Here is a 14,007-nt window from a genome sequence, read left to right as displayed (position 1 = left end):
AATTAATGATGAAGAACTAAAAATAGGAATTTTATATTTATTCTTCTTTATAATTATTATTCATTTAAAAAGAAAAAGACAATGACAAAACAGACTTTAGGAGAAAAGTGGAATTTTATTTTTCATTACAATTTTTTTTTTTAAAGAAAACATCAATATGTGTAATAATCCATGTCCATTTTAGGGTCGAAACGTTAATTTGAGCCAACCACCTCCCATGACTTGGTGTTTGCGATATGTATCTTTTTCTTGCTGGACAATTTTCGATTTCACGGAATCATCCAAGTTTTCAAAGTTTCTCGGATAGGCAGTCAATGTTAACCTCTTGAGAGATTGACTCTGTGAGAACAAATTGAGGATAAGATCCGAAGTTATAGACACCGAATTACATCGACAAATTTTAATGCTCATTTCTTCAACACTAGTGAGCACAGTGTTTAGTTGAAATAGATTATCGATTCCATCCATTACTCCGTCCAACGTTATTGATTTTAAGCATTCATTCGCAGCTATAAAATCAAAAACACACGATTCTATTGTGTCCTTGAGGTGTAAGGAGCATGTGAAGCGTTCAAGTTTGCTAAATGTAAACGGAATATTTATAAGTTTGGGATACGAATTAAATTGAAAATCGATGACATTGTCGAAATGATATGATCGAAAATTTTCATCAATATTCATATCCAAATTTAAGCGCCGTAGCATTGGCAGATTTTCATTCAAACCCTGAAAAATGATATCGCTGTATTTGAAGAGTCCGTGTATTGATTGTGTATTCTCAATACGTAGTTTCAAATCTTCTATTTGTGGATTGAGTTTTAAAAGTTCTTTGATTTCGTTTTCTTCATAATTTAAACCTAAGCTTTGAATATTTTTCCGTGCTTCAATATGAAAAATTTTCACGTTTGGGATGCAAATGAGATTGGATTCTCTCCAACTCAAATGCAATTCTATAGATTTTAAATTTGGGAAATTGCTGAATGACACTTCACATAAAGGATAATAATAATAAAATGCGATGTTTTCCAAATTTATGAATGAGGTTTGGATTTCTTTGAATAAAAACTTTGGCGGTGAGTCCAGTCCAAGTCGTCTTATGGATTTTGAACAATATTTTTCCACATAACTCTCAATGTGAAATACTAAGGCAGCTGTAGTCTTGTTGTATTCATATCCATAAGCACCAATGCGATGTACTAATCGCAAAACTATGTGCGAAGTGACATGTCCAAAATTCCTTAAAAATTTTAATGTCCACACAGGATTCCACAAACAGATATCTTGTTCTCCGTTTGGACTACTGTAAAACATAGAAGAAAAAAAATGATTATATCATCATTTAAAAAAAATTGCAAAGAATTTATTCGCCAGAATTTATGTACCCGCGTTCACGTAATAAAAACAATGTTCCTTTGCCGTATTTTCGTTTGTAGACATCGCAAGCTGCTGCATGTAGTGTTTTACTCGTTTCCGCTACCCTTAGTAGATCTGGCCATTCTAAATACTCGAAAATCAATATCTTAACATCATCATTAACGCTTGTGAGGTTCAATGGTTCTGGAACACTGGATAAATTGTAGTCTCCTGTATGTGAGTTTGAACATGCGATGGATTCCATTTTTATGCTGATTTTTTCAACCGGGGAATGAAAGAACAAGTCTTAAAATACTTGATACTTTTACGAAACAAAATCTCGATTTAACACAATTGTTATTTGAACTGGAATTTAAGCAGATGTGCTACTTCTTACTCACACTAGACGTATGTTGAGGCTTTGCTTTCATATTGTTTTATTTTGCTTGACATTTCGTTCTCTGTTTGTGTTGGTACGTGTAGATGTGCATGTATATGTACTGTACATATATGACTAAAATCACGCATGAGTCTTACATGATTTACGTTATTTGAATGAAGCACTCGTCCGTTATTCAAATGCGAAGCATTTAATATTTTCATTTTGTATTTAAAAAACGAATCTTTGATTGGAAAAACAACAGTATAAAACTTGTATTTATTGATCAGAAACTTTAGTTAAGCGAAAATTGAAGATTTTATGTTTGGCAAGTATTCGTGTTTTGAATTATCCTATCCTTTAAATCTCAGGCATCTCGAACAACTTCTCAAAGACTTCACATCTGTTGAAGAAAAAAATTGATTCGAATTGAATTAGCGAAATTTAAATTCAAATTTGCGATAACAATCAGACATACTCTCGTTTTGCAGCTTGCCAAGTCTCACCAAAAGTAAACAAACCGTGTCCTTTAACTAGAACGCTGTATGAATGTTGGCGGTCTTTGAAAGCGTTCTCCATGGATTTGAGAAGTTCATCATCAGAGAAATGGTCATCTATGACAGGCAGTTGTATCTCATCCGTATTGCCACCTTGAACTCGACGATTAATTCCCTGTAAATCACAAAATGGGAACAGAATTATTGTTTTATTGATTGTGTAAGTTCCAATTGACAAGGTGAAATATTGAAAAGAAAATAACCTGAGTGTGATGACTTTTTACCCAGGTATGTACACCGTTTGAAGTAGTTTCAGCAAATCGGATGGCATTTATCGAGTGAGTATGAACAACGGCTGTGACATTTTGCATCCCGGGCGGCAGATCAAACTTTCCGGCACAAACACTGAAGTAATTCGGAAACCAAAACGACATTAATGTGATGTTGAATGAGGTTAAATTTCGAACATAACTTACTCCATCGTTTCATCCGTGCTCATGGTTTTTTTCTGCACATCTTGGCGTTTCGGTAGACTTGAAGTGATTGACGATGGCAAATAGTAAATATGCGAACTGAAAATGTATTCAATTTTTCTTTTATCAATACTCATTCTGATTGATGTGAAATGTGTGATTGAAATTACTCGTTTCGAATTGATAAACCGCCACCATTGGCATCAATCCATCTGCGCATTCGAAATTCTTTGAATGTTTCAAACACAATGGTTTTTGGCTTCTAAATAAAAAAAAAGACAACAATTGAATCAATTTTATTGAACTACAAAACAAAATCCACTTTTTCACTTGGTAAATAACACTTACAAGTGCAGATAATTGATTCATTTTTTTTTTTCGAAACAAGAAAGGCTTATAAAATGCAATGTTAATGCTAACGCAAATTTTCTTTCACTGAAACATGTGCCGAAACTAAAATGTAACCGGCTTTTTTCCAATAGGGATACTGCACAAAAGAGTTCATATTTGAATTCATGTGTCAAAAGTTTGACAGTACCATAATTCCTGCTGCAAATGTCAATTTTTGAAAGCGGCATTTAATTTACGACCAATTAAAAATAAAATAAATTTTTTTTTCTTTGATTTGTATTTTATTGTGTAATGATTATCTACGGACTAAAGTCACAGTCATCACAGAGGGTCATGTAAGCTCTCTCTTTGAGATTCTTCCTTCTTCTTTTTCTCATTTTTATCGGAGACGTAATTTGATCACAGCAGCGGCAGCAGCGATTCCAATCAGTCCAATGCCCGCGAATGTTTTGAACTTGTGGTACAGCTGCTGACGGAATGTGTTTTTCTTCAACAAAATGCCAATTACACTTTGACAGATGTTTAGTGGTGGCGTAACGGCTAGAGTGGCTTCAATCTAAGGAATTCATGAAAAATTCGTTATTTTTTTGTTTTGAAAAGGGAAAAAAGAAAAAAATACCTTTTGCATAGTTTGCAGAAGCTGTAGTGCATTTCGGCGCAAAATGGCAAGTTCTTGGTTGATTTGTTTGCGCAAAACCAGCGATTCGTCGGTGGAGTCTTCAATATCAACGAATAAATCATGTTGTTCGACAAATTTTAGGGCCGCTCTGATGACAATCATCTGTTTCAGACAATTCGAATAGATCTCGAAATATTGCTGAATATTAGCTTCCATTTTTGGAACAGGCATCGCATTTCTGGACCAAGCCTTATCGTGGAATCGTAGCAAACCAAGCAGTATACGCTTTCGCTGGTATGGAAATTCGATGCCAATTTCACGCAATCGCTCATCGGTGATGGTCAAAAATTCCGGCAAACCAACAAAAGACTTGTAGAATTTGTATTCAACTTCTTCAGCTCGCATGCCGTGCAACATTGTGTAAATATCTGGTGAATATGGCGGGCTATGGTGGAGAAATTAATTCATGTTAGGTATTAAAATCAATTGTAAGAAGAAAAAAATAGCATTTTTTTTTTCATAGAAAACCGAAAAAGAGAAAAAATGTCACAATCAATGTAAAATGTCATTATTTTCGAAAACCATTATTTTTTAAAACGAAAACCACTCACATTTCCTTTTCGGGAAACGCAGTCGGTATGAGATCCTTGTATGTTTGATACGAGTGAAAACTGATGGGTACACATTCGATTACTGGATCGGGTGGGAATAAAGCAACGATATCATCGAACCCTTTTTCCATTGCCAATCTCTTTGGTGTATTATGAAAAACGTCTTCGGCATCGATCAAAGCGCCAGCTTCAATGAGAATTTTCGTCGCATCATATCGATTATCGTTGACTGCATAAAACAATGCGGTTCTTCCATCATTGTCGCACGCCTCCAAAATAGCTCGATTGTTCAACAGCAATTGAATCACCGAAACAAATCCGTGCGCTGCAGCGTACATCAATGGTGTTTCACGTCGTAAATTGATTTTGTTCACCATTGCCTGGCGTTGTATCAACCATTCGCAAATTTGCAGTAATTTCGATTCTTCCTCCGTCGCATTTTCGGCATCATCTCCATACAAATTTATCTTGCCACAGCACGCTAATATCAACGCTGTCATATCATTGGAATTTGCATTCGGATCAGCGTCCAAATCGAACAATAAGTATTTCACGAGATCCAGTTGACGTTCTTGGCACGCAAGCATCAACGGTGTCCAATTGTATGTGTGAATCGGTTCATTTACATCAAGGTGCTTTGCCTGCCAAATTGATCGAAACTCATCGACGTCCCCCTTGCAAATGGCATCGAACAACCGAGTTGGTGTGTCATCTGCTTGTCTGATCAGTGGCACATATCCATGATTTCGAATTCGTCGTCCATCCTTGAGGATTCGAAAAAAATGACGACAAATTTCTTTTGTAAAAAAAATTATCGATCAACAAAAAGTAAACGTATTTCACAACGACGTACCTCGTCGATTTCGTTGTCAAAAATCAAAGAACCATCCGAGAAATCGGAATCAGAGTCATAAAATTCGGGCGGTCTCGGGCTCATAGTCATTTGAGGTTATGTTTGATGCTTCACGAAAATACTTGTTGCTAAATAAACTGGGGATACAAGAGGTTTTTCAGTGTGAAATTAATGAAATTTTGCAAATGAAAATGTTCCGACTATTGATAAACAAGTAACCAACCCGAAAAATGTCTGTAAGGGAATGACAAAATTTTGATGTGAAAAAAAACATTAGCGATATCAACAGAACGAATGTGTTTGACATTTGATGACATTCCAGTTTTGGTACACAATAGTGTCACAAACACAGCCCAGTTGCCGTGTAAACGAGACCGTAAACAAAACGAAAACAGTCTGCAACACGAATGGAATTGAAGTGTGTTACGTTCGGGTGTGCTTGAGAAAGAGAGTCCGTAAACAGTAATGAAACGAAAATAGACCAATCGAGATACAGAAATAAACACACAGACGCACAGTGAGCGAAAGAGACGAATCCAAAATAAAAGTTATATAGCTCAGAATGTGTTCGGCGCGAATTTTGCCCTAGTTTTTTTTCTTCGCTTTTACATTCGATTGTGTGTGAATTAAATGAATAATAATTGTTGTTTTGTGTCAGTTTATATATCGACTAAAGTGCTCCCGTTTGGATTTTGATCTGAAACCGAAAGCAACCAATAAATCAGAGCGGATAAGAGTTGTAAAAGGTGTGTGATTCAGCGAGCGAGCAAACGATGAACATCGAACCAAGTTCAAAAACTGTAAACATTGTCACATTTCTTTCTTCATGTGTATTTCAAACGTGTAATAAGTGAAAAGACATTCTTAAATGAAAGTCATTAAATGACCATCAATTTGCATACTCATTCAAAGATCGAAAGTGGTTTTGTTTCAAAAATCTATCGAAACAGTTAATCAGCTTGATTTTGAAGCCAAGCGATTCGTCTGGGAAAAACCGTTTAATAAATCGAGAAAATAAAACGTTATGCTAATGCCAGGATACGAAAAATTGTAAAAAATCATCCAAAAACAAACCAAATGAGGGAATGAGTTAAAAAGAAGCAATAGACAGAACGAGAGAAATTTAAAAAAAAGAAACAGAGAAAAAAACACGATAATCGAGCAATTGAAAAAAATCTCCTTGCGCCGATGACGTCGGTCCGACTAGTGTGGTGTAATTGTGACGACGGTGCCATTGTATTTGTGGATTCGTGTGCATGCCATGTCCAGTAATCATGATAAAAAATGTTGAATTCATTGAAATAACACGATTGATTTATAGTTTGCTAACGACAATTGCTCGGTAAGGAAAATAGAATAGTCACGCTCATTTCAGAGACGACAACAACAACAAAAACGAAAACGTGCGCTCAGCAAAATTTTAGAACTTTTAACCCGATGAATTTTAATAGAGAATAGAACGTAGCCAACGAGCATAACGAAACAAACCAGGACAAAAACTAAACACAACGAATACGTTTTTTGTCTGATTTTCATCATTTGATTCAACGATTACAGCATCTACTCTTACGGAACAAGTGTCGACGTTTCAGTCGGTTCTGTGAAGTTCACTTGGCAACTCCACAATTTTTCTTCTTCTACCGAATTGGATAAGCTAAAGGCGATTTTTTTTTTTGGTAGTTGTACAAATCCTTTAGTGTTGGTGTTAAGTTAGGTGTTTTCTTTGTACCTCTTTGTCGATGTGTAGTGGACAGTTAACTATTTAGTAACGAACGTGAAGCCGGTGTGGATCTAATGTTTTGGAATTTAAGTTTAAAATTGCGCTAAAGGCTTACCTGTAAATTTTGACCATAAAATTGACGTTCGTCTCCTCATTACCAAAACGTGATCAGCTGATCGATCATTTGCCATCACCAGTTGATCGAATAGATAAATATTATTTCCATTTGATTTTATTCCTAAATCCAATCCAATACAAAATACAAAAAAGAAAAGGATTCCACATCCAAATCCGTGAAAACAAGAAAGTATGAGCGCAACTGACACTGAATTGGCCCAAGTCCAACCGTCCGCACCACGGTAATTCTTTTTTCCCTATAATATTTGCCGTTATATTAAGTTTATCATTTTGCATTTCGTTCATATCGATCATTGTGCATCATTTCTGTTTCATTAAGCAATTATCATTCCGTTTTTATCGATGTGCACTTTGTATCCTATCTCGACTCTTGAGACATTCGTATTTCACGTCAACTGTCGTATGCTTCTTATTTTTTTCATTCGATTTCATTTACATTCAGCAAATTGGGAAATTTTGCCAAGTCAGTGTTTTGTGTTTGTGGTCGTGTGTGAATGTCTATAGTATAGACTCTATATATCAAGTCTTGGTATAATATCGAAAATACTTTGCGAATGAATCACACATGGTGAATGTGTGAACAGTTCAAAAATGTAACACAAAAGTCAGTCATTAGATACTTCAAGTCGTGTCATCGTTAGATAGCAAAAAATCATGTGAATTTCATCCATTCTTCGGCTTGGATTGACAATCTCGAATGTTTATCGTCCCAAACTGAACGTGGTGAATGTTCGAGATGTGTTGCTCATCTTTCGCCCCGACAAAATGCTCAATTCTCATATGTAAGCCGATTGTGTGTATGCCAGAATTTGTGCTTGATATTGTGAAATATTTGCCAAAAATGTGTGCGTTGTCAGAATATTGTGCGCTGTATCTGATTGTTTTCAATTTTCTTCGAATTGGTTTTATTTTCATCACATAAACGTGTGTGTCTTCTCGCTCTCTCAATCCCTCTCTCGTTCTTTCTTACTCTCGCCATTGCTTTCTCTCTCACTCTCTCTCTCTCTCTCTCTCTCTGGGCATTTTTACTCTTGCTTGTGAAACAATAACAATGTGTATCGTACATGCGCGTGTTTCATGTCAACAACTGTATGTGCTTGTTGTTTTTTCTTCATCTCTATAAAAGAGTTTGGTGTATGTGTGTGTGTGTATCTACGTTTCAAAACGTAAACATGCGATTAGTTTCGGTAATTTCAAAACAAAAACAGTACTATTGCACTTGATTCGAACTATTTCAAAGCAATACATACGCATGACTATACCGTGTCCATTATCAAGTTTAGCCTAGATCAACGTGTGTTTGTTTTCTTTTTTTTTTGTTGCACATTTTGCACATTTGCCTCGTTTTCATTTCTCTTGCCATTTTTTTTTCTTCTTCTCTTTTTTGTGAAATTACAGACAAGTGTATGCGTGTGTTTGTAACACACATGTGCTCCGCATTCTCGAACACACTTTTTTTTTCTCACTTGCAATCGTTTAGTTTCAATCTCTTTTTTTCGCACAGCTGATAGAAAACTAGTACACAATTTTATTGCTATTTGTATGGCCAATTGATGTGAATGAGAAACAATCGATCGGGAAACTACTCAGGTGAAAGAAGGAAAGAAAGAAATAGGCAAATTGAAACGAAAGAGAAAAAAAAAACAAAAACCAATGATAAAAAAAACCCTCGCTTGTATCCAGCTAAGTGTTTTTCTTCTGCCAACTATTGCGATGGTTGAAATCAAAAGTTATAAATTATTGATAATCTTTGAGAGATGCGTGCATCAATTGAACGATTAATGACCTTAGCCACACAAATATTGCTACGATGTATGGAAAGTGGGAATTTCGCATTTCGTTTTTGCCGCTTCTTCTTCTTCTTCTTCTTCTCCTATTTAACTCTCATAATAACCGTTTGGCAAGAAAAAACAACAACAATGGAACGCACAAACAACATCCACTCGAAAAGATCAAAAACAAGTTCGGTACACGTGCGCTAGTGCCATTTCAAGTTGTAAAGAAAAAACACAGCACAACTTCTGCAAACAGCTGATTATCGAAAATTAAATGCGACGAAAAAAATCGAGCGCGTATTTCGATGATTGATGGTGTGTATTTCTTGTTGTGTGTTCAGTTCATCGTCACCTTGGTCACACCTCCAACGTTCAGGGGCCGCATATTGTTTATCATAACGTCATGTTGTTGTTTTTTTTTTATCATCTTGTTTTTTCCTGCGCTCGAAATGTATGCAAATTCGTCGGATACATTCCGGAATGGTATTTCAAGAAGATATGGCCCCATGTCTATGACCAATGTGGCGTTGCACAACAATCGAACCACCGCAATAAATTGAACTCAATTGAAATCAAATGCGATAAAATCATTCAAGTTGCGTTGCTAGCAAAACAAAAGGCATTTGTGGTCTGAATGCAAGAGAGCAAGTGGCTTGTTTACACCGACTGTACGGAGACAAATGTGTTGGAAAGAATGCGAATGAGGAAATGAACGATTAGCTATTGTTTGAATCCACTCAAGCCATACAATGTTGCATGAAATTTGAACTTATGCAACGCAAAAAAAGAATGCTATCGGCGAGTAGTAGGCTGTGTGGCGGCTCCACAAATGCCATTTGTGAAGCAAATTCGCGTGCATAACCTCAGCTTGCATGTGGTGGATTGAATTGTATATTGCGTCACAACTGTTTGATTGTAGCAAATGGTTGTAAGTGCGAGCGTGTGTGTTTGTGTGTTGCAACGTGCTCATCGCTATATGGAGCCAACGCTGATAAAAATGAATATTTGAATCGTGCCCCTGAAGTGGTGCTCTCGTATTCGTCGAGCTACAAAAACATCTAATAAACACACTCGCACACAATGCCACATTTAGAGTTGGCAGCGTGACTCTGTCTCTCCCTCCGCGTGTGTTGGTAGTGGGTTTATTGCATGGGCCTATTTGCGTCGCTGATGAAAAAAAAAATGATTTAAATAGTTGTTTATCATAACGAGAAAGGAGAATAACAAGCGCTGTTGTGCACGATAAATTTTTGTCGAATTTAAAAACCAACAAATACATCTCATTCACAGAGACTGTCAACAACACACGCGGCCAATGAATTTTCTTGTTTTTCGTTCGATGTTTGGCTCGAACTTGCGCGCGCCTCAGCCAATCGCATTAATTCGGCCAAAGACAACTTCAAGCCGATCATTTACTTTTAGTTATTTAAAAGTTACATTGGCCGTGCACCCGATCAGTTCCTAGTCAAACTCAACCAGCGATACAAGCACTCTTAACTCTCTCTCTGTGATCTCTCCGTTTTTGTGTGTGTAGAAGAGATAAAGAACAATGTTGATTGAAATCAAGGAAGACATTCTCCCGAAAGAAAAAAGAAACAAAAATTGAACAGAAAAACTGTTTTCGAATGCTGGCCAATTGATACAATTATAAAAGTATTTTTAGTGTGATACAAATTAACCGAAAGTTTAATTGAATTTGTCAACACTTTCTCATTTTGCGATTAGTTGAGTTTGATTGTATGTGAATTCAGCAGGATCGAGAGTGCTGCGCATATACCATTCAGTGTTGCCTTTAAAAAATATTTGTTTTGATTTATTTATATAAAAAGTGAGAGAGAGAGAGAGAGAGAGAGAGTGAGAGAAAGAAAGAAAGAAAGAACCAATCAAACGGTATTGAAATTGAGTCATACGTGTTCAGTGTGAAGTGAATAAGAAAAAGTCGTACGACTTTTTTTGTGCTTCCGTGTTGTTGTTTATACATCGCTAGAAAGAAATAAAAAACTCACGAAGAAAAAAACAAATCGCACACACGATCCACAACGCTAATTGTTGTTGCAACGATCTCATCGTCCTATTACACACGCTCACATTGAATTTCGAACAAGAACATTAGTCCGTCGTATTGTTTGTGGTGAATACACGACATATTGGGAAGTGGTTATTAGTTGTTGTTGTCTTCTAATTTTTTGCAAGTGGCGCACATCATTCAATTTCATAATAAATTGCAGACGACACTAAAACAAACGAGAATAGATTTTCTTTTATTGAAACCAAAAAATAAAATAAAATAAATAAACTAAATAGCATCGATCTGAATATAATCTATTCAAAACGACTCGAATTTTCCGGAATACACATTTAAAGCATCTTTCTTTTGTTGCGTTCAGCGGATTTCTGTGCTGGTTAAATTGGACATCAAGCGCATCATCTGAAGGAATGCTTCGTGCAGCTGAAAAGAAGATACTTTCATGTGAGTATTTCATTGTCTCTTCTTCTGGAGAATTTTAAATGATTGATTTACTTGAAAATGTGTTAATGAATGGGCATTTGATAATTAGTTTAAAACCAATTGAAAATACTTCCTGTTCCATCGATTGAATTAGTGAAGAAAAATAATAATTTAATCCAATTGAATTGTTTACAGTTTTGAAAACGCCATACAGAGGCTGGTATGTAGATATCGGTCCGACTGTTGGTGAGGCTGACAAAATATGGACCGTTTCAATGCGACCAGAGCTCCGAAATACGCCAATTGTTCTGCTGCACGGCATGGGCGCTGGCGTTGCATTTTGGGTACTAAATTTGGATTCACTTGCCAGAGATCGACCAGTCTATGCCATTGATATATTAGGTAAATATGCATGTTGTTAAAAATAAACAAAACAATCGAAAACATTTCAATGTAGAAATAGTTTATTCATACAAGAAAAATAATGCGTTTCATTTATCGAATGTAGGTTTTGGTAGAAGTTCAAGGCCAACATTCTCGTCCGATGCAATGATCGCGGAGAAACAACTCGTGAGGTCGATCGAAGAGTGGCGACGCGAGATGAAAATCAAAAATATGATCTTATTGGGTCATTCGATGGGCGGATTTCTAGCAACTAGTTACACAATTTCATATCCAGACAGGTAATTAAAATGCCATTGATATTGAACTTGCCCTTGAGTCAAAACCAACTTCGATTTTTGTGCTTTCGGTTGACAGAGTGAAACATTTAATACTAGCCGATCCATGGGGTTTCCCAGAACGACCAAACGAAATTGCCGCACCACTGTGGGTTCGGGCCATTGCCAAAGTATATGGGAATGTTAATCCACTGTGGATTCTTCGAGCAGGTACGAATATCATTGTTTCTGAGTGCCAAGAAAAAACACTTTGAAAATTAAAATTGTTGAACATTATTTTTGAAGAGATGCAATTATTTGTTTAATAAATATGAACAGAGACAATAAATAATAAAGTAAACAATTGAAAAAGGCGCAATTAGTATTATTCAACAGAGTGACAATTTTAAATTTTCAATTAAAAATAAGAAACTTAATCGATTTTTCTTTGACGCAGCTGGATCATATGGCCAATGGGTAGTACAAAAAACGAGACCAGACATTCTTCGCAAATTTCAAGAGGTCGTTGAACATCACAATACTGGCGATGAAAATCTAATGGCTCAATATATTCATCAGTGTAATGCTCAAAGTCCAACGTGAGTATCATCCCAAATTCAATTTGATTGACGTTGTAAATAAACAATTTCTCTAACACTATGATAGCTATGATAAACATGACTTTCGTTTAAATTTCAATGAATAACGTTTTAAATGTTGTCGTTTTGCAGGGGAGAGAGCGCATTCCATGCAATGATGTCAGGTTTTGGGTGGGCCAAAAATCCGATGCTCAACCGAATACACGAACTACGTTCAGACAAACCAATTACATTGCTTTATGGATCACGATCTTGGATCGATAAATCATCATGGGATCTAGTGAAACAAGCGCGTTCATCGAGTATTGTAAATACGCAAGTGAGTTGAAATATTGACAGTCAAATTGCATACTCATTTAATCCGATGATCGTACCGGTTCATTTTGGGTTTTGTTTGAATTTCCGTTATTATTTTCATTAAATTTTGGATTGTGTTTGTCTTAGGTTATATCTGGAGCTGGCCACCATATATTTGCCGATAAGCCAGAGGTTTTTAACGAGTATGTGAATTCTGCATGCCGATTCAGTGATGAAATCCCAGATTCTAATGCTGGTAAGTGTTCTTTATTTTTTGCAATATGAAAAAAATCTTTTCAAAAATTCGGTCCATTTTAAACAAATTTTGAGTGAAACATTTTTAAAATAATTTTTTTTTCTTCATTTAATTTTCAGCAATCGACGATGTAGAGAATGATTGTGAAATAACCGCATCCAAAGAGGATACAAATGGTTTTGCGAAAATTCCAAAATTAATTGAAGCGAACGAAGTTCCGATTTTGGACAGTAATATTCTGATAAAATGAGCACAAAGACGATATGATCATTTGTTACTTGGTTGAATCCAGATCAAAGAAGGGTGCGTTCATCATTTTTCTTTTGTTCCTAAGGAGATTTAACAGCGCCGCTCATCGTCATTTATGTCCTCGGAAGGTGACACCGTATCATACTCAATGTCAACGCACCAACATCCAAAATCACAAATACACAAATAGTATTCCTTGTTTGTCATTTTCATATACATTAGGTGTATATACATTTGAAGAATAGAATTATTATGAATTAAACAGAAATATTTGAACATAAATGACATCGGCTGACTGTTGAGATACTTTCGATACAGAGTTGAGATCAGCTCACACGCACATAATACTCTCGTAAGTGGTCACAGCAAAATGTTCTTTTCCTTCGTTTTGAGATGTGCTGTTATTTCGACTTGTTTACGCAATTTTTTTTCTCTGTAAATTCTAAATGCAGCTACAGTAAGCTTGCCATGTAAACAAGTCGATAATTAGTTTAGAGAATTCACACAAAATGTTTTTTTTTAACAATATTTTATTGGAGAAAAAACAATATTTAATTATTTATACACTCTCTCTTGTCACAATAGTGCAAATGATGAATATGATGAAAAATTACACAAAATTGTGATTTAAATTTAGATACAAAAATTGTACGGCAACAATTAAATTAGGATCAATGAAACTGTAAATAAAATGCAATGTAAAAATGCTGAAAATTAAAAGAAATTGAT

General features: G+C 35.7%; 3 protein-coding genes across 10 annotated transcripts; 1 reads left to right on the top strand and 2 right to left on the bottom strand.

Moving 5' to 3' along the window:
• Window positions 1–95: 95 nt before the first annotated feature.
• Window positions 96–3,201, bottom strand: LOC129577369 (probable methylthioribulose-1-phosphate dehydratase). Of its 5 annotated transcripts, XM_055464260.1 has the most exons (8): window positions 3,051–3,201; window positions 2,873–2,964; window positions 2,706–2,801; window positions 2,493–2,634; window positions 2,211–2,404; window positions 1,755–2,135; window positions 1,383–1,625; window positions 96–1,300 (listed from the first exon to the last, which is right to left on the bottom strand). In XM_055464260.1, exons 1-6 carry the CDS (start codon window positions 3,069–3,071, stop codon window positions 2,093–2,095), a joined length of 588 nt encoding a protein of 195 aa, XP_055320235.1. In that variant the 5' UTR covers window positions 3,072–3,201; the 3' UTR covers window positions 96–1,300; window positions 1,383–1,625; window positions 1,755–2,092. The 5 variants fall into 5 exon arrangements, with proteins under 5 accessions (XP_055320235.1, XP_055320234.1, XP_055320233.1 ...); XM_055464259.1 differs by having other exon boundaries at window positions 1,383–2,135; XM_055464261.1 differs by lacking the exons at window positions 96–1,300; window positions 1,383–1,625 and having other exon boundaries at window positions 1,978–2,135; window positions 2,239–2,404.
• A 110-nt stretch (window positions 3,202–3,311) lies between these two features.
• On the bottom strand, window positions 3,312–6,994 carry LOC129577367 (ankyrin repeat, SAM and basic leucine zipper domain-containing protein 1). 2 transcript variants are annotated; one of them, XM_055464256.1, is made up of 5 exons: window positions 6,972–6,994; window positions 5,137–5,273; window positions 4,284–5,047; window positions 3,673–4,117; window positions 3,312–3,609 (listed from the first exon to the last, which is right to left on the bottom strand). In XM_055464256.1, the coding sequence occupies exons 2-5, from the start codon at window positions 5,224–5,226 to the stop codon at window positions 3,433–3,435; spliced, it is 1,476 nt and encodes a 491-aa protein (XP_055320231.1). In that variant the 5' UTR covers window positions 5,227–5,273; window positions 6,972–6,994; the 3' UTR covers window positions 3,312–3,432. The 2 variants fall into 2 exon arrangements, with proteins under 2 accessions (XP_055320231.1, XP_055320230.1); XM_055464255.1 differs by lacking the exon at window positions 6,972–6,994 and adding an exon at window positions 5,360–5,502.
• Window positions 5,530–14,002, top strand: LOC129577370 ((Lyso)-N-acylphosphatidylethanolamine lipase). Of its 3 annotated transcripts, none has more exons than XM_055464264.1 (9): window positions 5,530–6,478; window positions 11,157–11,239; window positions 11,414–11,620; window positions 11,727–11,901; window positions 11,978–12,108; window positions 12,335–12,476; window positions 12,609–12,795; window positions 12,921–13,029; window positions 13,149–14,002. In XM_055464264.1, exons 1-9 carry the CDS (start codon window positions 6,393–6,395, stop codon window positions 13,277–13,279), a joined length of 1,251 nt encoding a protein of 416 aa, XP_055320239.1. In that variant the 5' UTR covers window positions 5,530–6,392; the 3' UTR covers window positions 13,280–14,002. The 3 variants fall into 3 exon arrangements, with proteins under 3 accessions (XP_055320239.1, XP_055320240.1, XP_055320241.1); XM_055464265.1 differs by having other exon boundaries at window positions 5,598–7,215; XM_055464266.1 differs by lacking the exon at window positions 5,530–6,478 and adding an exon at window positions 9,256–10,900.
• The last annotated feature ends 5 nt before the right edge of the window (window positions 14,003–14,007 follow it).

Source organism: Sitodiplosis mosellana, unplaced genomic scaffold (assembly GCF_009176505.1).
Source record: "Sitodiplosis mosellana isolate CC-2019 unplaced genomic scaffold, AAFC_SMos_1.0 Smas_scaffold_6197, whole genome shotgun sequence".
Classification (NCBI taxonomy): domain Eukaryota; kingdom Metazoa; phylum Arthropoda; class Insecta; order Diptera; family Cecidomyiidae; genus Sitodiplosis; species Sitodiplosis mosellana.
The sequence above is the reverse complement of the archived record's forward strand: the minus strand, read 5'-3'. Positions and strand labels throughout refer to the sequence as shown.

What these genes read in the sequence shown, in the direction of transcription:
- LOC129577369 (XM_055464258.1), bottom strand. Translation starts at nt 1,618, where the DNA reads ATGGAATCCATCGCATGTTCAAACTCACATACAGGAGACTACAATTTA. An exon ending in TTTTTATTACGTGAACGCGG is followed by an intron (nt 1,301 to 1,382) that starts GTACATAAATTC and finishes TATGTTTTACAG; the next exon opens with TAGTCCAAACGGAGAACAAG.
- LOC129577367 (XM_055464256.1), bottom strand. Translation starts at nt 5,226, where the DNA reads ATGACTATGAGCCCGAGACCGCCCGAATTTTATGACTCTGATTCCGAT. An exon ending in TTGACAACGAAATCGACGAG is followed by an intron (nt 5,048 to 5,136) that starts GTACGTCGTTGT and finishes CGAATCCTCAAG; the next exon opens with GATGGACGACGAATTCGAAA. An exon ending in TTCTGCAAACTATGCAAAAG is followed by an intron (nt 3,610 to 3,672) that starts GTATTTTTTTCT and finishes TGAATTCCTTAG; the next exon opens with ATTGAAGCCACTCTAGCCGT.
- LOC129577370 (XM_055464264.1), top strand. Translation starts at nt 6,393, where the DNA reads ATGCCATGTCCAGTAATCATGATAAAAAATGTTGAATTCATTGAAATA. An exon ending in TTGCTAACGACAATTGCTCG is followed by an intron (nt 6,479 to 11,156) that starts GTAAGGAAAATA and finishes TGTTGCGTTCAG; the next exon opens with CGGATTTCTGTGCTGGTTAA. An exon ending in CGAGTATTGTAAATACGCAA is followed by an intron (nt 12,796 to 12,920) that starts GTGAGTTGAAAT and finishes TGTTTGTCTTAG; the next exon opens with GTTATATCTGGAGCTGGCCA.